The sequence below is a fragment of the Sus scrofa genome, chromosome 9 (assembly GCF_000003025.6).
Source record: "Sus scrofa isolate TJ Tabasco breed Duroc chromosome 9, Sscrofa11.1, whole genome shotgun sequence".
Lineage (NCBI taxonomy): Eukaryota > Metazoa > Chordata > Mammalia > Artiodactyla > Suidae > Sus > Sus scrofa.
The window spans coordinates 52,165,844-52,179,294 of NC_010451.4; the positions used below are offsets into that span (position 1 = coordinate 52,165,844).

At 37.9% G+C, this 13,451-nt stretch overlaps 1 protein-coding gene across 16 annotated transcripts in view; it reads left to right on the forward strand.

Annotated features, from left to right (window-relative positions):
- The window catches only part of CCDC15 (coiled-coil domain containing 15), a 71,382-nt gene that overhangs the window by 19,546 nt on the left and 38,385 nt on the right, over positions 1 to 13,451 (forward strand). For 12 of the 16 annotated variants that reach the window (XM_021063072.1, XM_021063078.1, XM_021063083.1 and 9 more), the window contains 6 exons: positions 2,128 to 2,250; positions 2,502 to 3,152; positions 4,072 to 4,191; positions 5,910 to 5,984; positions 7,170 to 7,292; positions 12,182 to 12,274. In XM_021063072.1, coding sequence (XP_020918731.1) covers positions 2,128 to 2,250; positions 2,502 to 3,152; positions 4,072 to 4,191; positions 5,910 to 5,984; positions 7,170 to 7,292; positions 12,182 to 12,274 — 1,185 coding nt within the window. The remainder of the gene's footprint in view (positions 1 to 2,127; positions 2,251 to 2,501; positions 3,153 to 4,071; positions 4,192 to 5,909; positions 5,985 to 7,169; positions 7,293 to 12,181; positions 12,275 to 13,451) is intronic. The other 4 variants (XM_021063081.1, XM_021063073.1, XM_021063079.1 and 1 more) reach the window with 1 other exon arrangement.

The following is a 13,451-nucleotide window of genomic DNA, read 5'->3' on the forward strand; positions in this document are numbered from 1 at the left end:
AAGTATACAATTCAGAGGTTTTCAGTATATTCACAGGATTGTGCAACTGTCATCACAACCTAATTGTGAAGATTTTCGTCATCTCTAAAAGAAACCCTATACTCATTAGCTTTTACTCCCCAGTTCCTCCCTGTCCCGACCCACAGTATTAAGTCACCACTAATCTGCTTTCTGTTTCTGCAGATTTGCTTATTCTGAGCATTTTATATAAATGGAATCATATAATGGGGTCTTGGTGACTGACTTCTTTCACTTTGCATAATATATTCAAAGTTCATCCACATTGTAGCCTGTTAGCATGTTATCTGTATGTCAGTATATCACACTTGGTATATCCATTCATCATTTGATGAATATTTGGGTTATTTTTACTCCTTGGCTTTTATGAATAATTTGCTGTAAGCAGTTGTACAAATGTTTTTATGTAAATGTTCATTTCTCTAGTAGTGGAATTTCTTCATCATATGGTAACTTCATGTTTAATATTTTGAGGAACTGCCAAGCTATTTTCCATCAGTATTATATGAGAGTTCCAGTTTCTCCACATCCTCTTCAATACTTGTTATTGTCCATCTTTTCTATCATAGCCATCTTAGTGGGTGTGAAGTGGTATCTCACTGAACTTTTTTCTTTTTTTTGGCTACCTTGCAGCATTTGGAGTTCCCTGGCCAGGGATCAGATCCCAGCCACAGCAATGCTGGATCCTTAACTGTGCTGGGCTGGGAATCAAACCTATGTCCCAGCACTCCCAAGACACCACTGATCCTGTTGTCCCATAGTGGGAACACTGTACTTTTGGTTTGTGCTTTCTTGATGACTAATGATCTTGAGTATCTTTTCATGTGGTTATTGCCCATTTATATCTCTCTTATGGGGAAAATGTCTATTCAAATGAAGTGTCCATTTTAAAATTTGGGTTGTCTTTTTATTATTGAGTTATAAAAATTCTTTTTTTTTTTTTTTTTTGTCTTCTTAGTGCCACACCCGCAGCATATGGAGGTTCCCAGGCTAGGGGTTGAATCGTAGCTGTTGCTGCCGGCTTACTCCAGAGCCACAGCAACTCCAGATCCGAGCCGAGTGTGTGACCTACAGCGTAGCTCATGGCAGCGCTAGATCCTGAACCCACTGAGCGAGGCCAGGGATCGAACCCACAACCTCGTGGTTCCTAGTTGGATTTGTTTCCGCTGTGCCACAATGGGAACTCCCTAAAAGTTCTTTATATTCTGGATACAGGTCCATTATCAGATACATGATTTGCAAATATTTTCTCCCATTCTGTGGGTTGTCATTTCACTTTTTTTTTTTTTTTCTTTTCTAATAGCTGCACCCACAGCATATGGAAGTTCCCAGGCTAGGGTCAAATTGAGCTGCAGCTGAGGCCTGTGCCACAGCCACAGCAACACTGGATCCTCAACCGACTGAGTGAGGCTAGGGTTTGAACCTGCATCCTCATGGAGATTGTGTTGGGTCCTTAGCCTGTCCAGCCCAATGGAAACTTCCCTTATTTCACTTTCTTAATGCTCTCATTTGCAGCATGAAAGTTTTAGTTTTGATATAGTCTAATTTATCTGTTTTTCTTTTGTTGCTGTGCTAACAAACCATTCCTTAGTCTAAGGTCATAAAGATTTCCTATGTGTTCTAAGAATTTTATAATTTTAGCTCTTACATTTAGGCCTATGATCCATTTTGAGTTAATTTTTATGTATGACATAAGGAAGCACTCTAACTTAATTCTTTTGCATGTAAATATCTACTTATTTCAACACCATTTGTTGAAAAAAACTCTTCCTGCATTGAATTGTCTTAGTACCCTTGTTGAAAATCAGTTGACTGTGCATGTGTGTTATTGCTGTCTTAACAATATTTTCTTCTGATATCCATGACCATGGGAAGTCTCTTTATGTCGATCTTCTTTAATTTCTTTCAAAAACATTTTGTAGTTTTCACTGTACAGTCTTGCACTTCTTTTGTAATTTCTGTTTTTATAATATTTGACTATACTGACCTACTAAAATTATATTAGTAGTGTTTTGAGGCCGAGGATTGTGTTGCAGTCACATTATTTGTTTTTGTAATACATTACATTTGGGCTTTTTTTCCCCCATTTTTTGTTTGTGTGTTCTTTAGGAACCTGACTCTGAGGAGTTTTCATCTATTTTGATAGATAAGAAAGGGAAAGAGAATTTGTCTTGGGGAGACCAGCAGGATCTCCTTTCTGAAGACAAGGATATACCTTTCAGCAGAGTGCAGGTAAAGCAGAGTGAAAGGAGATAATATAATGGTAATTAAGTAATTGTGATTTGGACTAGGGATGCTGGTATTCCTGTATTGGTTTGGGATTGTAGATTTAGCTTGTTTTGAGTAAAGACTGTAATTTCACATTTTATTCTAGTAATTTGTTGGCTTGCCATGTCCTTTTAAGATTATTTTAGAAATCTCACAGAAAACCTAGCATTCTATATCACCTGGTATTCTATATTGATATTTATGTTCACTTTTAGAAAGTACACTTCAAAAATCCATTATTTTCTGTGATGGAAGAGGAAGAAGTAAAGCAGTTACGTCAGGGCGTTCTACCCCAAGCCCGGGATTATTTTCCTGAAGCACAAGGTGACCAGCTGCAAGCCCAGAGTGGTTTGACAGGTGTCCTCAGTGTTGAGCTGGAAGCCCAAAAGATTGAGCCAAGGCTCAATACCCAGGATAATGAGTTGGAAAGCCAAACCATTGAGTTGAAAGCCCAGGCTGTTAAGATAGAAACTCCAAAGAGTGTTATGATGAAATCCCAGAGTATTGAACTAGAAGATGGGAATATTGTTTCAGAAGTTCAAGATTTTCTACCCCAAAACCAGGCTTTTTTCCCTAAAGACCAGAATATTCTACTCAAATGTCAAGACAAGGATGTTCTTCCAAAAGAGCAGTATGTATTACCCAACAACCAGAATATTCTACCCAAATATCAGGACCATCATTTTTTAACTGAAGATAAGAATATTCTACCCGGATGTCAGGAGCAGAATTTTCTGCTTGAAGACCAGAACATTCTGCCCTCATCTCAGGACCAGAATTTTCTACCCAATGGCCAGCATGTTCTCTCCAAAGAGCAGGATGTTCTACCTACATGTCAGGACCAGAATTTTCCACCCAGAGATCAGGTAAAATAGAAAGGAAAGGAGGTAGAACAAAAAGAAATAAACTACTTAAGGTCTGTGGTGGGGTTTGCAGGGACTGTATTGCAGCTGATTTGGAGATCCATACCTGGAAAACAGTAGGTTCCTGATTGATTTTTCAAATGTCCAGGGTTCTTGTTCAGTGTTAAAGTATTATCAGCAGTATATTGCCCCTGTCTAGATGGTTAATTTTTAAAAAAGTATTCTTCATTACAGAAAATATTTTTTTGCAGTCATTATCTGCCTTAACAGCTGAAAGATGGGGAAAAGAGTAACTCACAGGTGTCCAGCAGTATCTTTACACAGGTTGCAAGGCTGCCAACCCTCCACCACAGATCAGCTAGACTAAAAGGAAGGAGAAAGGGGTCAATAGGAAATAAATTATTCAGGGTTGTGACTGGGGTTATGTTTAATAGAGTATAGTGTTTGTTTTATTCTGTAAGATGTTCAGTTATACTCTGACCTCAATTAATTTCTGAATAGTCACTATAGCATAAAATATTATTGATTAATTTGTCTTTCTTAACTGAACAGTTGATATTTTGTATTTGTCCTTTTTTAGAAAGCAAATTTGAAGCAGCCAGCATCACTTTTGGTAGGTAGGAGCAGGAGGGAGGTGTTTCCTCTGGATGTCCATCAGGATCTTCTACACAGGCATGAAGATCAGGCCTTCATCAGGGGCAAGGTAGAGCAGGGAAAGGAACGAGACCAATAGGAATGGAATCGTTTAGGGTTTAGTTTGAAACTTGCAGAGATTGTTCTCAGTATGGTTTTCTGTTTTATTCCATACTGTTTCATATTATCTGGAGTTTAAAAATTACTGTAAGGCTCCCAATTATGCCTGTAATATTTATCTTATTACTATCACTGGACAATTTACACTTTTGTTTGTTTTCTCTTTTAGAAGGTACGCTTTAAGGAGTCATATTGTGATATGACAGAGAAAGGGAGAGAAGACTTTTCTCTGGCAGGTTATCAGTATCTGACTCCTAAATTTCAGGACCAGGTCATCATCAGAGATCAGGTATAGCACAGTCAGAAAAAGCAAGAAATAGGAAATAAAGTAACTGGATTTTATACATTTTCAGCAACTGGTAATGTGAAATATAGGATCAGGTGCAAAAGACCCTTGTTTAGTGAACTGTGTCAGTCAAATCAGTTCTGTCATTCAGAAGGCTGATAAATCATATGTTTTTATTATGCAATCAGATTGTTTTAATGTACTAACATTATGCTACAACTTTTGCTGAAGCCCACATTATTACCACAAGCATACTGCCCTTACATGAACAATGTAGGAAGAATTAGCAAATCCTAAATTACTTAAGATTTGTCAGACTATTCTGTACATGTTTTGAGATTAAAAATTAAGATTTGTGGAGTTGGGCTAAAAGTATAATATTCTTGTTCAACCCAAAATGTACCAGAGGATCCTCATCTGGTACCATTTCCCTGGAGTTCTCACTGAAGCCTATGGTATTGAGTTTAGCGTGTTGCCCTGACTAGATGATTTGTTTTATGTTTTTTTTGTTGTTTCTTTTGAACCTGTTTCTGAAACACCTGTCGTCTTTTATGAGAGAGAGAGATGACTTGACTCTGGAGCATCATCAGTATGTTAAACCTAAAATGCAGGGCCAAGCTTCCCTTGGAGAGCAGCTATAGCAGGATACAGTGGGGGTGCTGTCTGCTTTCTACAAGAGTAACAGAGATGAAATTACTTAAGACTTGGGCTAGAGCTTCTCAAGCTGGCTTGTATGTAGCTTACATTAGAATTGAAGCTTCTAGAGTTAGGCTCAGGGTATATTGTCTTCAGTTATTTCAGAATGTTCCAGAGTCCGGGTGAGAAAGCATACCTCTGTCATTTGGATTAAATAAGAGATAGGTTTTATATAATATCGATTGATTAACAGTAAATGGTCCTTCTTAAACTCAGGTCCTTTAGCAAATTTGGCCTCAGACATTTGGTCTTAGACATGCTGAAGGAATTCTACTCCTGGCCGACTAAAGCAGTACACCAAAATCAGATATCCAATTTGCCAAATAATTATGATGACAAAACAAGCTGTTTGCCACCTCAGAACGTCCCAAACTTCATCACTTCTCATGTTTGTGTATGGAGTTATTGGCCACATCAAGTAGGAGTACTTGGGGAAATGACACAAGCTTGTTTCCTGGATTTACCTGAGAAAATGCTAGCAACATTATAGAAATGCTGCCTTGTGGAGTTCTCTTGTGGCACCGTGGGTTAAAGATCCAGCGTTGTCACTGCTCTGGCTCTGGTAACAGCTGTGGCATGACTTGGATCCCTGGCCTAGGAACTTTTACATGCTGTGGCTTGGCCAAAAAATAAGTAAATAAAAAAATATATCACCTGATTGCTTTCTCTTCTTCCAAATGTGTTGTTAAATAAAGAGTTGCCCTATGCGACCCCGCCCCCCCAACAACAAAAAAGTCCAGAATAATCTGGTATTTGCTTTAAAATACTCCTGGAAAAAAAGTAGGGAAAGAGACAGATGAAAAAACAACATGTTGCTATTTGTCAAAGCTGGGTGATGGGTATCTTATGATTCATTATGCTCTTTTTTTTCCCACTTTGATTTATGTTTGGAAACACGCATGTGTACACCCTTGCTTTCTTCCCCTGGTATCATTGTTTTGGAGTTGTCTCTGAAGTCTACAGTATTGTCACTAACCTGTCATTTCTGCTTAGACAATTATCTTTATGTTTTGTTGTTTCTTTAGAACAAGTATATCAAGGAACTCTCATCTTTTGAGAAATGGGAGATTGAAAGAGGAATTGCTTCTGGAGTGCCATGGGTATGTTTCACCTCGTATTCAGGACTGGCCTCTCCCAGAGAATAAGTAGAGCGAATATAGTGAGGAGTAAGTAACAGAAGGCAAATTACTTACATTTTGGTTCAAGATTGACAGGACAGAGTAGTAACTGCTTCAGGGGTTTATTGTTAAGGTCAGTAACAATGGGCAAAGGTATAATGTCCTCTTGTTCTGTGACCATTTTGCCCTATTGAGACTACTTCTGGCCTCTTCAGTGAAGTTTATAACTATTGCCCTGGCATGATGCTACTGCTTGGACAATTGATATTCAGTGTTTATGTTGTCTTTTAGTGCAGGAACTACAGGCAGGCCTCACATAATATGACAGATGAGAGATGGAGAAAGGAGTTATTTCTGGAGCACCATGAATATATTTTACATGAAATCCAGGATCCAGGCTCTGCCAGAGAGCAGGTAGAGCAGAGAATAGTAAAGTGTAAGCAGCAGAAAGTCAGTTAGGAGCTATGCTACTAACAACAGCATGTGGGCTTGCCAGAGCTATGCTACCAACAACAACAACAATGATGACGATAGTGTTCTCTCTTATTAATATTATCAATAAATATTATTATTATTTTGTCTTTCTAGGGCCATACTTGTGGCATATGGAAGTTCCAAGGCTAGGGGTCAAATCAGAGCTAAGGCTGCCAGCCTACATGGTAGCCACAGCAACTCAGGATCTGAGCCATGTCTGCAATGTACACCACAGTTCATAGCAGTGCCAGATCCTTTAACCCACTGAGTGAGGCCAGGGATCGAACCTGCGTCCTTGTGGATGCTGGTCGGATTTGTTTCCACTGCACCATAATGGAAACTCCCAATAAATACTATTAATATTATTGTGAGTAACAACTTAAATTCATTAAGCATTTACCATAGCCACAAAGGTTCTAAAACTGTATCCATTGTCTCATTTAACTCTCTCCATAACCCTGAGAGTTAGGTACTGTTATTGTCCTTGTTTTATGGATAAAGAAACTTAGGATTGCTTTGCAGATACATTTACAATTCATAGTAGTGGCAAGAAGTATGATGTCACTTTTATGCCATAATGTACCACACTATTCTGACTTATTCAGATTGCCTCGGGGTATCACTGTAGTCTCAAGTATTTTTTACTACCATTATGTCGCTGCTCATAATTTGGTGAATGCTTTTGTATCTTAGAGCTTATACTCTGGACAGCAGCCATCTGATAGAACAGCTGAAAGATGGAAAGAAGATTTGCTTCTGGATGGCCATCACCGTCTTCCACCCAAGCTCCAGAAAGAGGCTTCTAGCAGAAGACAGGTAGAGCAGACCGTGGAATATGCATAGTGGAATTTAGATAGGATGATGGGTACTTACTGAGCTGAGAGTGGTAATGCTGAGTAAAAAGCCAGATTCTTGTTTTATTTCATAGTGTGTAAAACCTGTCCTGACCTAAGATTACTCATTGAAGCCTAGTGTATTTTCAGGAGCACTTGTTGCCTATTGGAAAAATGTATATGTATGTTCTTTTATAAAAAGTGTGTTTCTGGTGGCTGTTGTCATTTATGCTGTGATAGAGGAAGAAATAAGTGGTTTCTGAGAGGGAGGGTTCAGGAGGACCTTCCCCTCAACAGCCAGGGCTGAATCCCCCCAACAGTAGCTGAGAGAACATAAGGCAGGGTCGCCAAGAAATGGACTCTTCAAAGGTTGGGCTGAGCTTGTTAGGATAATATTGCCTACGTTCTGGTGTATTGAGTTAACATCTATAGTTTTTCAAGAAAATGTCACAATACTCTGGCCTACTAAGATTTTTCTAAGGCTTAACCGAAGCCTAGTTTATTCCTACTAGAATTTTACAACTGTCTGGATAATTTCTAACTTGTGTTTTATGTTATTTTAAAAACAAGAGCCTTCAGGCGAACAGCATTGTTAGACTGTATAAAAGAGATAAAGCAAAATTTCCTTTTGGCCCTTTTGAGAGCAGAAAGAAAAGGAGGCATAGAGGCAGAAAGTAGGATTTGGGCCAAGGTTTTCAGGATGAAACTGCAGCTCCTCTTGTTGCTTTTTTAGTTTGGGTCTCTCAGTTTGGCCTAAGGGAAGGCTATCGAGTTTTATTACACATTACTGTTTATACATCATGAGCTGTGCATATTTTTTCCTCTACCTGGATAGTCTTCTCTTTTTTCTTCACAAAGCTTCATATTCTTCAGGTTTCAGCTTAAACGCCACCTTCTTAGAAGACTGCTCTGACCACCTTATCAAGATTAGGTCTCCCCTCTTCTGTTTTTCTCTACCCCTGGATTCTGTTTGTTTCCTTCTCCTTATCTCCAACTGGGGCCTTCTAGTCTCTTGCTAAATTTGTTTGGGAAGAATTAGTCAATCAATTAAACATTTATTGAGCACCTCTTAGGTACTTGCCATTGTTTAGGTTCTAAGTATCAAGACATAGCTGTGAATAAGACAGAGCACTCATATTTCGGACAGTCTAAAGAAGAAAGACTGACAAATAAGCGGTAATTATGAAGCAACATGATTAGTGGTAGAGGGTGCACAGGGCATTCACTGAGCACAGAAGAGAGGTACCTAACCCTGACTGTTTAATTGAGGGTACAGCCTTGGTAGTCAGGACCTCTTTTTGTCCTTCTACCATCCCAGCCCTGAAAATCCTTAATCCTGGATCAGTCTTTTTATCTTTAAAAATAATCCAGCCTTATTGGGGAAAACTCTAATAGTACAGATGTATACACATTCATCCTTGGGGTTTATAGTCATAGCTGGGTCTCCATTGCTGCTTAGCATTTTTCTTCCTTGCCACTTGTCAGCTCCCTCATCTGTGGCCCACACTGATGATTTTAAACCTTAAGTACTCCTTAAAGTTCTTGCTTCACCCCCATACTCTCAGACTTTCATAAAGGAAAAATAGAAGTCATCATGAAATAACTCCCTTGACCATTTATTTTTTTGCTATTCTTATTCCTGCTAAGCTCAGAGTTGTCTCTCTTTGGATCCATATTCTAGATTCTCTTGCCATCTTTTCTTCTGGGTCCAGTTTTTAATATTGTATCATGAGACTCTGGTTTCTATTAAAATACTCTGAAGAATGTTGCATTTTTTTTTTTTGTTGTAGTTGTTTGTTCTAGCAGGCAGTCAACCTAGTTAAGTTCAGACTGGTAAATTCATTCTTGTCTTCTGTGAACAGTGGCTCCAATGTTAGTTGGTTCTCAAAGCCTTCATTATACTCCTCAAAGTCTGTCCATGCACAGCTCAGGGGTGATTCTGGTATATATGCCAGTTCACACACAGAATTAAGGAATCCACTTTTCTAATTCATTCCTCTTCTGGTTACCTACCCTGTATACTCTCCAGGTACCAGGGGCCATGTTTCCTGGAATTTTTAGTTACAATCAGTGAGAGAGAGAGAGAGAGAGAGAAGCTCAGAGTGGGCTTACTCCTTGGCCAGTGTTGGAAGTCCAGTTTTTCTTACTTTTTCGAAAGCAGAAAATAATCGCCTTTTTGTTATAGCAAAAGTAAATACAAACAAAAAGAAAAAAACACCAAAATTCCACAGATAACCACCATTAGCCTTTTACTATGTATTATTTTCAGATTTTATTTATAACAATTGAATAATTTAAAAAATAATAGCTTTATTGGGATATACAATCAGTTCTCCTTATTCATAGTTTCATTCTATAAAGTTGCCATAAATACTGAATTAGTGAATACTGAACCAAAGTGCAACTGTTTTATGTGAATTTCTGTTTAAAGACAGATTATTTAATATGTATTGTTGATTCATTAACATTGGACTCAGGGCCAATGGCGTTATAGCTCATGCCTGAATCAAGCTTATGTAATATGCATGTTTTCTCCGTAGGGCACATCACAGCCTTATTATGTTTAAGAACACTAGGCACTACTTTAGCACTGTGTTTGAGGGCCGTTTTAAACAGCATAATCAACAAAAACAAAAAAATCACAAAAATCCAAAAACCTTTGCACTAAATATACCTTGAAAATAATACTTGTTTATAGTTTGATGGCTGAAATAAAAAAGGAGAGCATCACAATATTCTACCTCAGCTTGCAACATGTGCCTCAGACATGTTGCATCTGATGACTCAGACTTTTCACAGCTCTGTGCACGTCTGCAAGTAACTACAAAAGCACTGAGAGAATTTTGTGACAACAAATGCATTTTAGTGAAAAGGCAAATTCACAAGCAAGGAATGTTCAAATAATAAGGATTGACAATATTTATTAATTAATTAATTTTTTTAGGGCCTTACCTGTGGCACATGGAAGTTCCCAGGCTAGGGGTCTAATCGGAGCTACAGCTGCTGGCCTACACCACGGCCACAGCAACGCCAAATCTGAGCCACGTCTGTGACCTAAACCACAGCTCATGGCAATGCTGGATCCTCAACCCACTGAGCAAGGCCAGGGATGGAACTCACAACCTCTAGTCGGATTTATTTCCCCTGTGCCACGACAGGAACTCCAACTATACTTTATATGCCATACAACTAATCCATTTAAAGTGTACAATTCAGTGTTTTTACTATATTCAAAATGTTGTGCAGACTTTGCCACAGCCAATTTTAAAATATTTTTATTACTCCCCAAATGTCATATACCTATTAGCAGACACACACTTCCTTTTTTCCCCTCATTCCCATCCCCAACTCTAGGCAATCTACTTTCTGTCTCTGTTGATGTGCCTATTCTGGATATTTTGTATAAATGGGATCATGGAATATGTGGGCTTTTGTCACTGACTTCTTTCACTTAGTATAATGTTTTCAAAGTTCGTTGACATAGCATGTAGCAGTTCTTCATTCCTAGTCATTAGATAATACTCTATTGTATGCATATAGTGCATTTTATTTATCCATTCATCAGTTGATGGACATCTGGATTGTTTTGCACTTCTTGACTATCATGACTTATGCTGCTGTGGACATTTGTTTACAAGTTTTTCCGTGATATATGTTTTCATTTCTCTTGGGTATATACCTAGAAGGGGGAATTGCCGAGACATGGTAACCATTGCTTACACTTTTGAGGAGCTGCCAAACTGGTTTCCAAAATGGCTGCACTATTTTTTATTCTCACCAACAGTGTTATTATGGTTCCAGTTTTTCTGCATCCTCAGTGTCACTTGTTATTGCCTGTCTTTTTAAATACAGCTCTCTTGATGGGTATGAACTGGTATCTTATTGTGGTTTTGGTTTACATTTTCTTGATGATTAATGATGAGCATTTTTTCATGTGCTTATTGGCTGTGTATATATCTTCTTTGGAAAACAGTTAGATCCTCTGCCCAGTTTGTAACTGGATTATTTGTCTTTTGATTATTGAGTTATGTAAGTAGTTAATATACTCTACATACAGCACCCTTATTAGGTTTGTGATTTGCAAATGTTCTCTCCTATCCTGTGGGTTCTTTTCATTTTCTCCGTGGCTTCCTTTACAACACAGAAAGTTTTTATTTTATTTTATTTTATTTTATTTATTTTTTTTTCCAAGAGAATTTTATCTCTCTTGCATTCAGGTCTGCATTCCACTTTGCATTAATTTTCATATATAGTATTGGGTAGGGGTCCAACTTCCTTCTTCTTTGCATGTGTTGAAAAGACCCTTCTTACCCATTGAATTCTTTTTTTTTTTTTTTTTTTTTTTTGGCTTTTTAGGGCCACCCCACAGCATATGGAAGTTTCCAGGCTAGGGATTGAATTGGAGCTGTAGCTGCTAGCCTATGCCACAGCTACAGCAACACAGGATCCGTACTGCATCTGTGACCTACACTACAGCTCATGGCAATACAGATCCTTTAACCCACCGAACAAGGCCAGGGATCAAACACACATCCTCATGGATACTAGTCAGGTTCATTACCACTGAGCCACAATGGGAACTCTCAAGTGATTACTTTAGAAGAACTTTCATTCTGAACATTTTGATTTATCATCCATGTTTTTGACCTGAATCTTTTCTTTGGTTTATTGGTTTTTGTTTGGTTAATTTCTTTCTTTTACTCTTTTAAAAAATTTTATTTTTATATATATATATGGAAAATACCTTTTGTTTTTTTATCAGTTGAGCTCAAAATTGCAGGAGACAAGAATCAGTAGGTGAAATCATCAAAAACATGCATAGGGCTATATTTTGGCAATTTTGTCACTTTGTGTGACTGGACTTTCTAACAGATTGGTGATGAATGTCAAGCAGGATTGAACCCTGAATTCCAAACTCTACTGGCACTTCAGTCTGGAGTAAATCAAGAAGAAGACAAGAAAGAGGTATATGGTGATGATTGCTTTTGGACATTAGTGTTTCTACTATACTAGTGTATGTGAAATTGGAAACAATTTGTTGTGTCCTAACACATTAAAAGCTAGTACTACAAATTCTGTAGATACAGGCAAAGAAGTTACTTTGAGTCAGTATAATATGTTGAGTTTCTCTTCTAAGCTTCTGGGATTTAGGCCACCTTGATGTGAGAGAGAGCCGTTCCTAGTGAGTTTCTTCAGTTAGTATATATTTGTGACAAAGCTTATTTAAAGGAAGAGTTTTAATTTATGATTTCCTTTTTCACGCTCCTAGTGAGTTTCTTCAGTTAGTATATATTTGTGACAAAGCTTATTTAAAGGAAGAGTTTTAATTTATGATTTCCTTTTTCACGCCAATGTTAGTTTAAATGAACATTTTTTAACACTGGCCATGTACCAGAGTCAGATATGGAGCCTTTTTTCAAAATACAAATGCCTAGACCCAAAGCAGACACACTGAATCAGTATCTAAAAAGGTAAAGCTTGGGGCATCTGTGTTTTTAAAAAATACCACTGATGATTGTGATGTATCCTCAGTATTGAGAACTGCTATTAGGTTTTTAATAATTTTTACCAACAAGACATAAGCTGCTCAAAGGACACAAACAAATCTATGTATACTAGGGCCCTTTGTGTAGCTTGTGTCCTTAAAAGAAAATATCTAAATTTGGAGGTATGAAGAGATCACATACAGGGTAGTAGCATTTGCTTTTATTTTACTTGTTTCCTTTAAAAGTGTGATGCTCTGATATTCCTTAGTTCTTCCTCCTCCCAACCATATTAGGCTAGGCTTACAGTGTGCTTTTGTGGTATGGTTTGAAAAGTCAAAGTGACTATTTTCCTTTTTTTTTTTCTTTTTGGCTGCACCCATGGCATTTCAAAGTTTCCAGGCCAGGGAACAAACCATCACTATAGCAGAAACCCTTGCCACAGCAGTGATAATGCCGGATCCTTAATCTACTGAGCCACAAGGGAACTCCCTCTTGTTTTGTTTTAAAATACCTCTCATATTCCTTCTTTGCCTCTGCTTTTATGGTACTTTATTTGGGAACACAGAGTAAATACAGTGTGTATCTTGTCATATAAACTATAATCATTTCCTTAAGTGCTGTTGACAACAGACCATTCTAAGGGCAAACTTAATTAG